The sequence below is a fragment of the Rousettus aegyptiacus genome, unplaced genomic scaffold, assembly GCF_014176215.1.
Source record: "Rousettus aegyptiacus isolate mRouAeg1 unplaced genomic scaffold, mRouAeg1.p scaffold_m13_p_12, whole genome shotgun sequence".
Lineage (NCBI taxonomy): Eukaryota > Metazoa > Chordata > Mammalia > Chiroptera > Pteropodidae > Rousettus > Rousettus aegyptiacus.
Genome location: NW_023416287.1, coordinates 74870673 through 74884224, shown reverse-complemented (window position 1 = coordinate 74884224; position 13552 = coordinate 74870673). Strand labels below are relative to the sequence as shown.

General features: G+C 50.2%; 1 protein-coding gene across 2 annotated transcripts in view; it reads left to right on the top strand.

The window, feature by feature from the left end:
* Window positions 1-5425: 5425 nt before the first annotated feature.
* Window positions 5426-13552, top strand: part of ST8SIA5 (ST8 alpha-N-acetyl-neuraminide alpha-2,8-sialyltransferase 5) — a 48541-nt gene continuing 40414 nt past the window's right edge. The window contains exon 1 of one of the 2 annotated variants that reach the window (XM_016148421.2): window positions 5426-5570. In XM_016148421.2, coding sequence (XP_016003907.1) covers window positions 5440-5570 — 131 coding nt within the window. In that variant the 5' untranslated portion in view covers window positions 5426-5439. The remainder of the gene's footprint in view (window positions 5571-13552) is intronic. The other variant, XM_016148420.2, reaches the window with a different exon arrangement.

The following is a 13552-nucleotide window of genomic DNA, read 5'->3' as shown; positions in this document are numbered from 1 at the left end:
TGAAACCTAGCACACAGTTGACACTCCCGCCACGTCTACCACATGCCTGGGGCTTTCACGGAGAGGCGCGGGCAGTGGAGAAATGATGCACGCTTCGCTGTGGCCATGGCATCAGCATTGGGCACCCTGCCCCGCCCCCCCCCCCCCCCCCCCCGGTGTCTTAGACGTGGTCATAGTGGAACACACATCCCCTTCTTCTTTTCAGGTAACCAAGGAACGTTAAACGTTCTGAGCAGCTATATTTATAAGGCATTCTTTTGAAATTCTAGCATTATACAGACCACCAACGGAACACGTCAAGGAGCCTGCAATGGACTGGAAGCGAAAACATGCTCCCAGCTAAATTCATCAGTGCTCCTCCTCAAAGGGCAGAACCTGAGCCCCGTGTTTCTACCTCAGGGCTCAGCCTTCAAGGTGAGCAAAGATTCCAGGTCCATTTGGCCATGGTGCCATATAAATGTGTTCTGCATGACCTTATTCTAAACAGTGTTGCTGTTTCTGGCTACCCACGGGAGTATGACATACCCACGGTAGAAATGACTCTCTCTGCACTGTGACACATTGGATGCGTACATCATTATAGAATAATAATAATTAATAATAAAACAATGTCTCTCCCTTTTGCAACAAACTGGATAAATTATGGCAAATTCAGGGTGGACACACCTGGATGGGGGGCAGTGCTAAGACAGAGGAGGATGTTTCTCAGGCTGGAGACATGAAGCCCAAAAGGCAAGTTCACATCCATATTCAAGATTATTTAATAAGTTATTTAGAATACAACTTGGACTTCATGAGGGAACTGGACAGAGGGGTTTAAATTATAATTCTGTAAGAACAACTTATTGGAAACAAGACTGATGAAGTAGAATCCAGTCTCTGCAGCTGACCATGCCATGGCAAACCCTGGCTGCCTGGATTACGAGGTTATCAATGGGCATTTCCCATTGATTGCAAGACCACCTTCCCGCCCCCACCTCACCCCTGCATCACACACAAAGTGTCCCCAAACCAGGAATCAGCCTCTTGAAACCAGCTTTATTAACACAAATGTAAAGAAGCACAAGAACAGCATGTACTTATCACAAACTCCTTGAACACACAGGCGGAATGTCACTTACATAATCTGGCAGGTTGCAGTTCTGCTATCTGATACAAAACGCGGCTTTCTTGGGAACCTCTAAGGCCTTTGTTAAAGAGGAACCTTTCCATTTTATATGGGGGACGATGCTCACAGCATGAGCAATGCCCATCAGTTATCGGTAATTTAGTAGATGGTGCCAGTGTTGACATTTGTTCTTGGCTTAATTGTGTGCGAGTGTGTGTTTGAAACAATGACGCAGCTGTCCCCATTCCTGGCAATTAGGATGTAAAAATGGTGCTTGCTGACTCTGGCATCATGATCAGTTATCCATGTGTTTACTCTTTTGTTTGCAAGGCTTTCTGAGTGTTTGCTGCAATTCTGCAATCGGAATACACATTCGGCTTAAAATGGAACCCGGATCCATATTAATAGCAACAACGGGGACTGCAGACCTCCATGTTTCAAGATCTGTGTGTGCCTCCAGCACAGATGCCCACGTTTGTGTGCTTCTTGGACTTGCTGCGAAGACAGTCAGATTTGAAATACCACCAGGATTAGGAGAGCAGTGTCAGCAGAGGTGCCCTGGACAGCGCCGATCATCTGCAGAGGAGCAAATAATCTGGATCCTTCCCACACAGAAACTGCCACAGAGTTCTCACTGCAGCTAATGTCAGCTAGCATCGGTCTCCGTCGCTAAGTCGTGCAAGCCACCTGGCCATTGAGGAGAGTCAGTACCAGGGTTTAAGTCAGTACCAGGGTTTAAAGGGGTTAAAGCTGTTGTTTTCCCTTGACTCTTTTGGCTCTTGGGTGTGTAGGCTTTTTTTGCTATTAGATTAGCCAGTTACTGTTAGCGTAGGCGAGGGTGGAGACCAGTTCCTTATCAGGTCATGACAAGTCTGCATAAAATACCTATGAAAAAAATAATTTGGGAGGAAACTGGCAGTAGTCACTAAAACTGAACATGAGTACACTCTGTGGCCCAGCAATTTCACACCCAATTACTGATACCCAATATATACCAGATATGCATGCCTGTATTCACCAAAGGACATGAAAAGTTCATGGCAGCAACTACCCAGGTCACCATCAACAGTTGAATGGATAAATAAGTTACATGCAACGGTAGTATACTATATAGCAGAAAGATTAAACAAACTCCAACTGTACCTATAAACGATTTAAACTATAACACACGAGCATTAGTTTTTAATCACTATGAAACAAATTACCACAAATTTAGGGCTGAAAACAACATGCACTTATAGGCTCGCAGTTGTGTAGGTCTTAAATCTGGGCCCGGTGTAGCTGGGGTCTCAGCTGAGGGGCTCACAGGCTGAAGTTAAGGTGTAGGTGGCTGGTGATCAGGATCATCTTCCAAGTGCATTCAGGTTGTTGGCAGAATTCAGGGTCTTTTGTGTGACTGGGGTTTGGCTGTCATTTCCTTGCTGGTTGTCAGCCAGGGGCCAATCTCGGTTCCTAGAGGCTGTCCGCATTTCTTGCCATGAGGACCCCCTCTGTCTTCGAAGCCAACACTGAAGAACTTCCCTCGTGTCAGCCTCTCTTAGGCTTCAGATCTCTTCCCAGTCTCTTTTAAGGGCTCATGTGATCAGCTCCATTGAGAACAATCTCCCTATCTTAAAGCCAACTGGTTTGGGCCTTAATTACATCTGCAAAACCCCTTTGCAGCAGCACCTACATTAATGTTTGCTTGAATAATGGGGAAAAGGTGTGTGTACAAAAGACGATAATGGAACCTTGTGGTCATCTGAGAACTCTGCCTACCATGCTCAACAACGTGGATGAATCTCGCAGCCAATGGTGAGCAAAGAAGTTAGACACAAAAGAATATTAATGTACGATTCTGTTTGTATAAAATACAAGAACAGGAAGCACTGATCTTTGGTGTTAGAATTCAAATAGTGGTTACTCTTGAGAATGCAGGAGCTGGAAAGGCACAAATTGGGATTCTGGGGGCTGATAATGTTTTTGTTTCTTAATCTGTGTATTGGTTGTATGGCTGTGTTCGGCTTGGAAGAACTCAGTAAGCTATACATTTTTAAAGAATAATTTGGATTTATTACTTTAAAATAGATTTTTTAAAAAGGAAGTATGTATCCAAAGACAACTATCAGAGTGGGTACCTGGTGTGGAGAAAAAGCAGGAAAAGAAAAGCAACAAGAACACTTCGCCTGGAGTAATGATGATGGTACTTCATGAACTCTGCAGGTGAGGGCCAACGTGGTGCCACATTGGAACTCTGTCCACTTGGACCTGTGTGGGGGGCCTACTACGTAATCTGTGTGGCCCAGCACAAGTGAAATACAGGACCTCCTTGCTCAAAAATTATGAGCTGGAAGACAGCAAGAGGGGAACGTAAGCCGAGGGTGGGGGTAGGGAGTAGGCACTGGCCACACTCCAACGAAGCGCACCCTACCTATATGCATGAGAGAAACAGCCAGGAGACTCCAAAGACTTCTCCAAAGACTTCTCCTGAGGTGAGTTACTTTGGGCAAGTAGAGCTTTGATCCTTTCCATTGTAAAACGGGTTAGCCAGAGGCTAGGAGGTGCTACTTCATTAATGTTGCAAGACAAGTACTTTTTGATATGTAAGATACCAAAGAAATATCAGGTTTATTATAATAATGGACCATCTAAATATTTCTGTGTTATTTCTTTAATTGGTTAAAAAGCCTATCTGTGACCTTGGGAGTAACATTTATTTGACACATAAACTCTTTATACGAGATACAGGTTCTATTTCCACCAATAACTTGTGAAGTCACACCAAGTTATTGGTGGAACCCTAATCATGAGATTTAACTGTACGTTTTTTGGGCTTTCCAGTTCAAAGAGGAAACTATTAAATGTCAAGGCCAGCGTATTGGATTCTGGGGACTTCCCCATCATTTTTTTTTTTTTTTCTTTTGGCTATTCGAGTTGCCTCCAAGTTCTAAGTTGCATCTCTGCCCTGACTCTAGAACCTCCCCCAGTGGCCAGAGGGCCCTGGGCAGGGGCATCCTAGAATCATCCAGCGAGGGTTCAGTAGTGAATACCACGGGCACGTGACTCCCCAGGCTCCGGGAGACTGCAGCGTCAGGATAACAGAGCTGTTGCTTGGTGTGGCTTGGTGTGCGGGGCGGGGTGCAGGGAGGGGCGGGGAAGGGGAGCGCGTTCAGGGGTTAGGATTTCTGAAGGGGCACGAGTTCGGCATTGCACTTCGGTATTTATTTTCTCTGGTGTGCACTCTTGAAGCACAAACCTTTCCAAGCAGTGACTTACTAAACATTTCGGGGACTGTGGTACCCGAAAGCAGCCAGCTGCCTGACCTAAGATCTACGAGTGGTTCCAAGGATGAGACAAGGTCCTAGTGTCTCGGTGACAACAAGGTCTTTGACATACAGCCGGGAGCTGCAGCTGGGGAGGGAGTGGAGGCCTAAGGCAGGGGCCGAGAGCCCCTGAATTTCCTCCCCGCAAGAGTTGGGCGCCGGGGGCCATCGGCATGCAGGAGCCGCGCTCGCGCCGTCCTTGAAGGGCTGCCCGACTGACCTTGCCCAGCATTCTCCGGAGAAATCTCTCGGAGAGCGCGCGGACGCTGCCACCGCGGTGACTCAGTGCCCTGCGCACCGCATGCAAATGCTCCCTTCCAGCAAGCTCTGCTCCGCAGCAGCAGGGGCTTCCCTTTCCTGCCCTCTTTTTAAATTCCACGCTTCAAACTCGGCGTTCTGCGCTCCACCCTCCTCCTCGCCACCACCGGCCTGTTATTAGCCAGCCTGTCCTGGTGTTTTGTCTCGCACCTCCCAGACGCAGAACTGAAGGCCAACCTTCGCGCTCCCTCGCTGCGGGCCGGGGGGATCGGACGTGGTCCGCTGGGGCAGAGCGCTGCGCTGGGCAACCACGATCCCAAGTGCCACCGGAAGGGGCGGTGCGCGGCGCTCTGGGGCGCACGGGCGGAAGGCGGCCCCGGCCCTGCTCCCCATTGGCCGCCACCTCGGCGGGAGCGGCTGCCCGGGGTTTGGGGCACCTGGCCGTTGCTCCTCCGCAGGGAAATCGGCGGGTGCCGGGCGCTGGCGCCTGGGGGTAACGCCATCGGGAGGTAAGACCCGCAGCCGCGGCCGAGCTCCCTGCCGCCAGCCCTGTCCTGCGCTTCGCCCCGGCGCCGGCGACGCTCGGATGCCCCCCTGCCCTGGCCGCGCCATCGGAAACTTTGCCCCGAGAAGTCCCCATCCATCTGATCGCGCCAAGAGTCACCTGGTAGATCGTGCGCCCCCCGGGGCCCCGGAGCCCCGCGCGTGATTGCGGGGACCCCTCGGCGCCCGGCGCCCGCTGCGCCCGGCGGCGCACGAGCGGCCACCAGGATGCGCTACGCGGATCCCTCGGCAAACCGGGATTTGTTGGGAAACCGAACTTTGCTTTTCATCTTCATCTGCGCCTTCGCCTTGGTGACCTTGCTGCAACAGATCTTGTATGGCAGGAACTACATCAAGAGGTGAGAAAGTACGGGTGCGGGCAGGGCTGCGCGGAGCGCGCGCGCGAGCCCCAGGCGGCGCCCGCAGCGTCCTCCCTACCCGGGCGTCCCGGGTTGAGTGGCCGCGGGGTCTGCACTTAGCCACGAGCCCCGCAGCGTTGCGTTTGGGTTTCCGCGGCGCTCCAAGGCGCATCTCCCCTCCCAGCAAGAAGAGGGTCTAGTCTGCCCAGCACAGGCTGGAGGGGCCGACGACTTTGTTCGGCTGTGAAAAATGGGGACAGGTTAGAATTCCCAGTGGCCAAGCTGACAGTAAATCCACTCGAATGCCCCAAGTGAGAGCGGGGGTTAGATCGGTGTCCCCCGAACCTAGAGCACCGTGGCCATTCGTCAACCAAATGGCCATGGAGCTCTAGATTTGATTAGATTACTTCGCCAGTCCTGAGCTTCTGTGGGAGTCCTTGGGAGCAAAAGCGTATGTTTTTGCCCCTGGAGCCTCAGATTAAGTGCGGGTGACAGTGCGCCAGGACAATGTGACAGGGGTAACGAACTTATACATCAGTGAACTCTGGATCTGTGAAACTCACAACCTGATGCCTTCCGAAGGTTCTTTCTCATCCTGACATAGAAGGCCAGAGCTGCAGCCGAAGCGAACCCTCCCCTCGTGGGGCTTCGTTCCCACTCACCCCGCAGAATCCACTGGCCAACTCCATTAAGAGAAAGAGCAATAGGAGGTGTCGCTGGGAAACTCAGACCCAGGCTCAGTGGCTGCGTGTGCGGAAGATGCCCTGAATACCGGCCCTTGTTTTCTGCGCTCTCAGCCGGCTGAGGAGGAAAGCCTTGGTTACTCTGCCTGGATTCAGGGCCTGGGCAGAGCGCTGTCCTAGGAGAGATACGCCATATCTCAGCCTCTTTTGGAAAGAACCCGCCTCTCCTTTCTGCTGTGGGTTTTTCTTTGCTGCCAGTGTCTCCCTACTTTCACGGCTTCTCCCTCTAGGCTGATAAAAAACAAAATGCCTCTCTAGCTGTATAAACATACCGTCTCTTCTCTAAACTTCCAAATAATAAAAACAGTTGTTCTCTTTTCATCTTTTGGGGTCCACATCAGTCATTTGTGCCCCCCAGTCTGGGCGGCACGTGGAGGTGGGAGAGTGAGGGTTGCTGCCGGGTCTGGCACCATAGTAGGAATGCCAGTTAGGCCATTTCCCCCTCCATGTCCCACAGCAGGGAGTCTGAGGCCCCTCGTCCAGGACATTTTGCTTTCACGCAGCCTCTGCTCCTGACCATCCCAAAGAGCATTCTTCGCTGGTCAAAGGCAGCTGATGATGAGCTCTGCGCGGTGTTGGTGGCTTTAAAGGACATTTTCAGTCTCCTGGCTTGTTGGAGCCCATTGGACCTGCCTCTTCTTTTGGATACTGCTGTCATTCTCCCTATGGTGTCCCTATGCAAAGACGGCTGGGCCCCAAACGGCCTGCTGCAGCCCTGCTGGCCTCTGCCTGCTGTACTTGTTCCTCAGTGCAGTGGCTCTGGGGTTCTGCCCTCTGCTGGCACCTACCGAGAGCTTCGGGGGCTGCTGGGACCCCTGCTGTCTTGTGGACAGTGAGAGAATATCAGTGCCCATGGTAAATGCCAGCTCGACTACTAACGGCTTGCTCCGGCAAGCCCTCCCTGGTCCTAGGTGGATGGGCTAGCTGCCCGGAGTTCAGCAGCAAGAATACCGGTTGCTTTCCATACTTCCTCACACAGAGACCTTGGGCCCCTAAGTCTCAGATGCCACCCCAAAGGCCTCACCCCAGGGTCTTGGTCAATCCAGTCAAGCCAGCAAAACGTGTACGTACCCCATCCTGGAAGGGTGCAGTGTGGTCTGTGAAGAAGACGATGCGGTTCTGGTCTTCAGGGGGCTTGAAGTCTGTTCGGGGAAACAAAACGGCCGCAAATGAGATAGTTACAAAGCAAGTGTTAAAATGTCTGAGGAGGGAGGCACTGCTGGGCTGAAGCATTAGGGAAGACTTCCTGGAGGAGGTGGAACCTGAGTGGGCTCTTGAAGGAAGGATGAAGTTTGGATAGGCGGAGGGGAAGTGCACACCCAGAACTGAAGAAGGCAGCAGCAAAGGTGCACAGATGCGGCACCACCTCTCCTCACCTCTCCCATGTCCGACCCCTACCCACACCACCTGACGATGTTAGTTCTTCATGGAGGCCACCCAAGCCCTGAACCATGTTCCTTTTCTAACTTCTTTAGTTAGATGCTTATTTCTTTAATTTCCAGTCTTTGTTATTTTCTGATGTAAACTTTTAAGGTTATAAAATTTCCTCTAAATACTTCTCCATTTAAACCCTTTAAGATTCGGGATGGTGATGATGATGATGATGATGATGATAACAGCTCAGAACTGTATTGCATTTACTGTGCTCCAGGCCCTAGTCCAAATGCTTTGTATATTACCATACTGAATTCTACCAACAGTAGGTACTATTACTGTTCTTTTTTTATAGGTGAGGAAACTGAGGCATAGCGAGGTTAAGTAATTTGTTCAAGGTCATACGGCTAGTAACTACCAGAAACATTTTCATTATTTTGAATCGCAAGTATTTTCTAATTTCTGTCATAATTTATTTTTTCACTCGTAAATTTAGAAATGTTTTAAAATTTCGAAATGCTTCCTTTTTTTTAGTTATCTTTTTACATTTTTAACTCAACTGCATCATGGTAGTAGAATATGGGATTTATGGTGCCGATTCCTTGAAATTTGTAGAGATTTGCTTTGTAGTCTAGTATGTGGTTGATTTTTTTAAGTATTATAGGTGCGCTTGAAAAAAATGTGATTCTCTCATTATTAGGTGCACTATTCTAACACATCTGTTCAATCAAATCATTTTGTATTTTTCAACCTTCTGTATCCTTATTGATTTTTTTTCTAGTTCTGCTTGATCATTCAGTTTCTAAAAGATGTTTGATGAAATCTTCCTCCATGATAGTGGACTTATCAATTACTCCTTATCAACTTTTATCTTATGCGTATTGAAGTGATGTTACAAGATGCAAATTAGTTTAGACATGTCATCTTCCTAGTGAGCTAAATCTTTTATTATAATGTAGCGACATTCATTATTTCTAGTATACTTTGAGGCTTAAAGTCTATTTCATCTAATATAATACAGCTAGGCAGCTTCTGTTTGGTAAGTATTCGCTTGTGATAATAATATAATGGCTATTACTAGGGAGGCATGAGTTATGGGGATTGGCAGATGCCCCTAGGGCAGCTGCTGGCTTTAAAACTCATTTACTACTTCTTTCTTTGCCAGATTATTCATCTAATTAAGAGGGCATTTTATACATATTTTAATGATTATTTTAGTGGTTGTGTGTGTGTGTGTGTGTGTGTGTGTGTGTGTGATGTTGCAGAGTGGGTTCCCTGGAAAGCAGATTCTGAGCCAGAGATTGGAGTGTAGCATGTTTATTAAGATGTGTTCTTGGGATCAACACCTGAAGAAAGGAGAAGAAGTTAAGACTGAGCAGAGGGAGAAACTGAGCTGCAGCGCAGTCTTAGAGAAGGCCTTACTTAGCCATCCCCATGGGGAGCACTGGAGAGTTGACTCAGAGGTGAGGAGGTCAGGCCTTCATATGTCTATATTGAATTTTCAGTCATTGCATGTGGGTCGCTTCTGGAAGAGGGTGAAATATTGGCCAACTTGACTTTCCTCATATGAGGCAATTCCTAGAGCATACTGAGAGCTGGGGGCTGCCAGCTCTCAGGCACCCCCAGAAGTGAGGAAGAAATCTTTCATATTTGAAGGAGCACATGCCACAGAGAATTTCAGTCTGCCATTTTGCCAGAAAGGGAAGTCTTTGAATGTCTCCATCTCCTACGCCTCCCCAAATGAAAGTCTCAGCTCCTAAGGGTCAGTCTGTGCCTGAAGCCCCAGTTTTAAGGAGCATGGCGCCTGTCGGCCAGGGGTCTGTTACATACATCATGTGTGCTCTGACACCGTGCCTTTACCCACTGTGTCCCGTTGCCGTGCCTCCCCAGCTGTCTCTCTGCCGGTGCAAATCCTGCTTCTCCTTCCGTTTTCAGCCCACAGTGAGTGTTCTCCCCCTGCTCTGAATTCATAGCGCCTGTGCTATTTGTCTCCCATCCAAGTACCGACCAGGCCCGACCCTGCTTAGCTTCCGAGATCAGACGAGATTGGGCGTGTTCAGGGTGGTATTGCTGTAGACAACCTGCGCTGTTCGTACTTGGCACACTCCGCCCAGCGCTGTCCTGTTGCTTTGCGTGTGACTACACAGCAGACAGGCGCTGAGGCTGGGCCTGTTTTGTTCTGCCATGTGTAGAGAAGACTTTCCTATGTGCTGTCTTTCCCCCAGCTTTCCTCTCTCCTGTACCTCCGGGGTGCAGATCTGGGCTGCCTGCATGTGGCTGGTGCAGGCTTGAGACTTGAAGATAAGAAACAGAGTCAAGGAACAGTACAGCCTGACTTTGTGCTGTATCTGAATTGTATATTCAAAGTAGTCTCATCGCTGAGTGAACTCTGCCCCCACCCAGGGACAAAGCCTTCTGATCAAGTGCCCAGACCCAGAAGATGGGGACCATGGGACTGGAGGATCTGTGCAGGGGGTGAGTCTGGGGGGGATGCCTAGTGGGGGCAGGGTGGAGCTGCAGGATGCCCTAGAGAGGAGCTGAGCTGACTGGTGCTTGGGGTGTGTTCTATGCTGAGAGAATGACTACAGTTTTGCTGGTCAGAGCAAGTTTTTACTGAGTACCTACAGCAGGGCTGGGACTAGGGTGAGGCAAGCAAGGCACCCAGGGGCAAACTTTAGGAAGGCTCCCTCTCGGGTGTTGGCTCTGCTCTTGCTGGAGCCTGCGTGTTGGGCTGCCCTTGCTTGCCTCACTCTGGTCCTGGCCCTGGTCTGCTGTGTGCCCAGCCTGCACTAGGTGGTGGACATTGGCTTCCTGTCCCTTCCCCGAATGTCTCTCAGGGACACCGTGCTGCCTTCTCATGCTGCTCCCTTGCCCACTGCTCTCTCTCTCTAGTTCTTTTCATTTTGACATTTTTACTTTTTGGACATTTTTACCTCTTAGTGGATCTAGCTTCTCTTCTTTGAGTTAACCAGGCCCATTCACTTCTCATCTAATAACTTCTCACCCAATAATTCTCAAATTTAGCTCTTAATCCTATGTGTAGGGGAACCCCCCACCCCTGCAATACACACATACAGGCGATGGATTCATTATGCAGTAATATTATTAATACTCATTAACATTCATTTATGAACCAGGCCCTGACCTAAGCAGATAACCCTCACAATAGTCCTGTTAAACGAGTGCAATCATCCTCATTTAATACTCAGAGAGGGTGAGTGACTTGTTTAAGGTCACACAGTTTTTAAGACCCTTGTAAGAGATGTTTCATACATCTCTGAATTCTCAGACCTAGCACAGCACCTGACACTAATTGTTGAATGAATGGATGTATACAAATCAACAAACATTCATTAAACACCCATTCAGCTTTGTGCCAGGGCAGAGGGGATGTTACTAAAGAATTATTAGCTATGAAACGTGTCTTTAAGGAACTTCCAGAACACTGAAAGAGGCTAACATGAAAAATAGGTAAGACAGTTTAAAATTCTTAATTGTGTGGCATAGACTATAAATCTTGTAGGTGTCAGAAGAGACAGCAGTCAGGGTGGTGCGTAGCCAGGTGAGACCTAATGTGGCGTGTGGTTTGGGGCCTGAGCACCAGAGGGAAGCTGGAAGGCTGGTGTGTGTTCCTCCTGGAAACTGACGTTGACCAAATATTTAACAGAGAGTAGCTGGAAGGGGCCTGACATTATGGGATGGCCCGGGGTGCCCACTCAGGTGGATCTGGGCCCAGGGGAGGTTGGGCAGGCAGTAAAGGTCTGGAACTCAGGCCAGGGAGCAGGGTTGTTTAGAGACTGGCCCGGCTGGGTGGGGGGTGGGTGAGGTGGAGATGGAGGGTGGGGTAGGCTTCTCTTCGGTGCAGAGGCTGGGGGCATCCAGGTGGTCAGAGCTGTGTTAGGAGCTTGTCTGGTTTCTCTCTCTGGACTCCTCCCAGGGCTGGGTGCCCTGAGTACACCCCCTGCCCCTGGCTTGGCAATGCCAGACCTGGACTCCCCCGGGTCATGCCCCAGCTGCTTCTTAGTCAGAGGCCTCTGCAGAACCTCGGACGGCCTTAGAATTCAGGAGGTCCCATCTGCTCACTGGCATCCCAGGTCCCAGGCCTGGGGGGTTCTCAAAGAGGCCAGCTTTCTGCCACCCGTGGATCCCCCACCCACTTGCTCTCCCAGTCTCCTTCTCCCCGCTCTGGGAGCGGAGAGCGTGAGGGGCCCGCTTGGGGAACGCCTCCCCTTGCTCTCCTCCCTCAGGATGTTCCACCTGCAGTATCTTTTCTGTTGCCCCAAACGGAAGACCCCCACAGGCGAACCTTGGGGAAAGAGCCCGCTTTCTTTTTCCTCTGAGGTTTTTCTGGGGGGCGTGTTACCTTCTGGCGCTTCACAGATAAAGAATGTGAGTCACAGTGAGTCAGGAGTGAGGATAGGAAGGAGAGCGTGGGACCTGATTATTATGCCCATTCATCCAGCTGAAAAGCCTTCTCAGCTGGCAGGCATTTCCGCTTTGATCTGAGTGGAAAGGTCCGGCACCTTCTCTGAGAGGCCTCTCCTGACCACCCACCCAGCTCCTTATGTGGACCTGGGGAGGGCAGAGGACTGTGGGAGGTGGAGGAGAGCAATCTGGAAAGGTCTTGCCCTCACAGACTCTGGGGTGCACCTCACAGACTCCTAGGGTGCCCCAGCTGAGTACTTTGCTCCCCAGAAGGTGACAGGGTGCCCAGCTCCCTCCTGGATGGCTCTGAGGGACCATAGAAAGGCAACGCTGCTTCTCTGAACTGATGCCACATTTCCTGCCGCCTGCCCCCGGCTCACTCAGCCCCGTCTGCACAGACCACCCTGCCAGCCCCAGAATGAGCAATCATACTCACGCCAGGGCCGCCGCAGGCACAAGTCCTCTTCTGGAGCATTCTTCCTTAAGATCCACCTGCTCCCTCATCACCCACTTCCTGTCCGTTTCGGGTGTCACCTTCTTGGGGAGAAGACCGCCCTGCGTGGAATAGCACCCCTCACCCACTCCAAACTCCTTACCTCTCTCGCCTGCCTTTGTCTTTTCCATAGCATTTTTGACCATGTGACCCATTATATATCGTGTCAGTGATGCATTTATTGTTGCTATATCTGTCTCCCTCTAGTAGAAATGAAGTGTCATTGGGACAGAACCTTTGCTAGTTGTTCACTCTTGAACCACAGCACCCGGCCTGGCATGGCTGTTTGATAAAACGGAATAATATAATAAAATAAACATTCGATATATATGTATATAATAAAGATAGCATGAATGGATAAAAATAGGGTATCCTCGGTCAGCTGTGTGGTACCCTCCAAGTGGTTTGCTGATTAATACAAGAGGAATGTTTGTACATTTTATTTCACAAGTTTGGTGTGAAAGAAATAGCTCATTGCCTCATTATCTCCTGATTAAGAGAAAGACTAGGCCTTATCCACCAGTTGGTGGAAAATTTAAGTCTATCATTATGGAGGCACCGCCCCTCCACCCCCACCCCCTAGGGTCGTGTGAAGGTCATAGAGGCTTGTGTGGAGAAGATTGGGGGGTCTCCCCGGGCCAATCCAGCCTAAGCCAGTCAGCTCACTGCTCTCTCGGAGGGAGGCTTCTAGAGCCCTAGGTCCAGCCTCCTAAGGGGCCCTAAGTGGTGGTCTTTCTGAACCCCTGCTGTCCATTTAGAGGAAGACATGGCTGGGGGGGGAGGGGCGGGGGGACTTCAAACCACCAAAGCAGAGTGGGCCTCCGAGGCCTGAGAAATTTTCTGTTAGGCCGTGGTCTCACCACCTCCTCCACCCACCCCTCCCCAGGCCCGAAGGCCCCCACCTCCTTCCAAGATGGCGTAGCATAATTTGTTTCAGCCCCTACAAC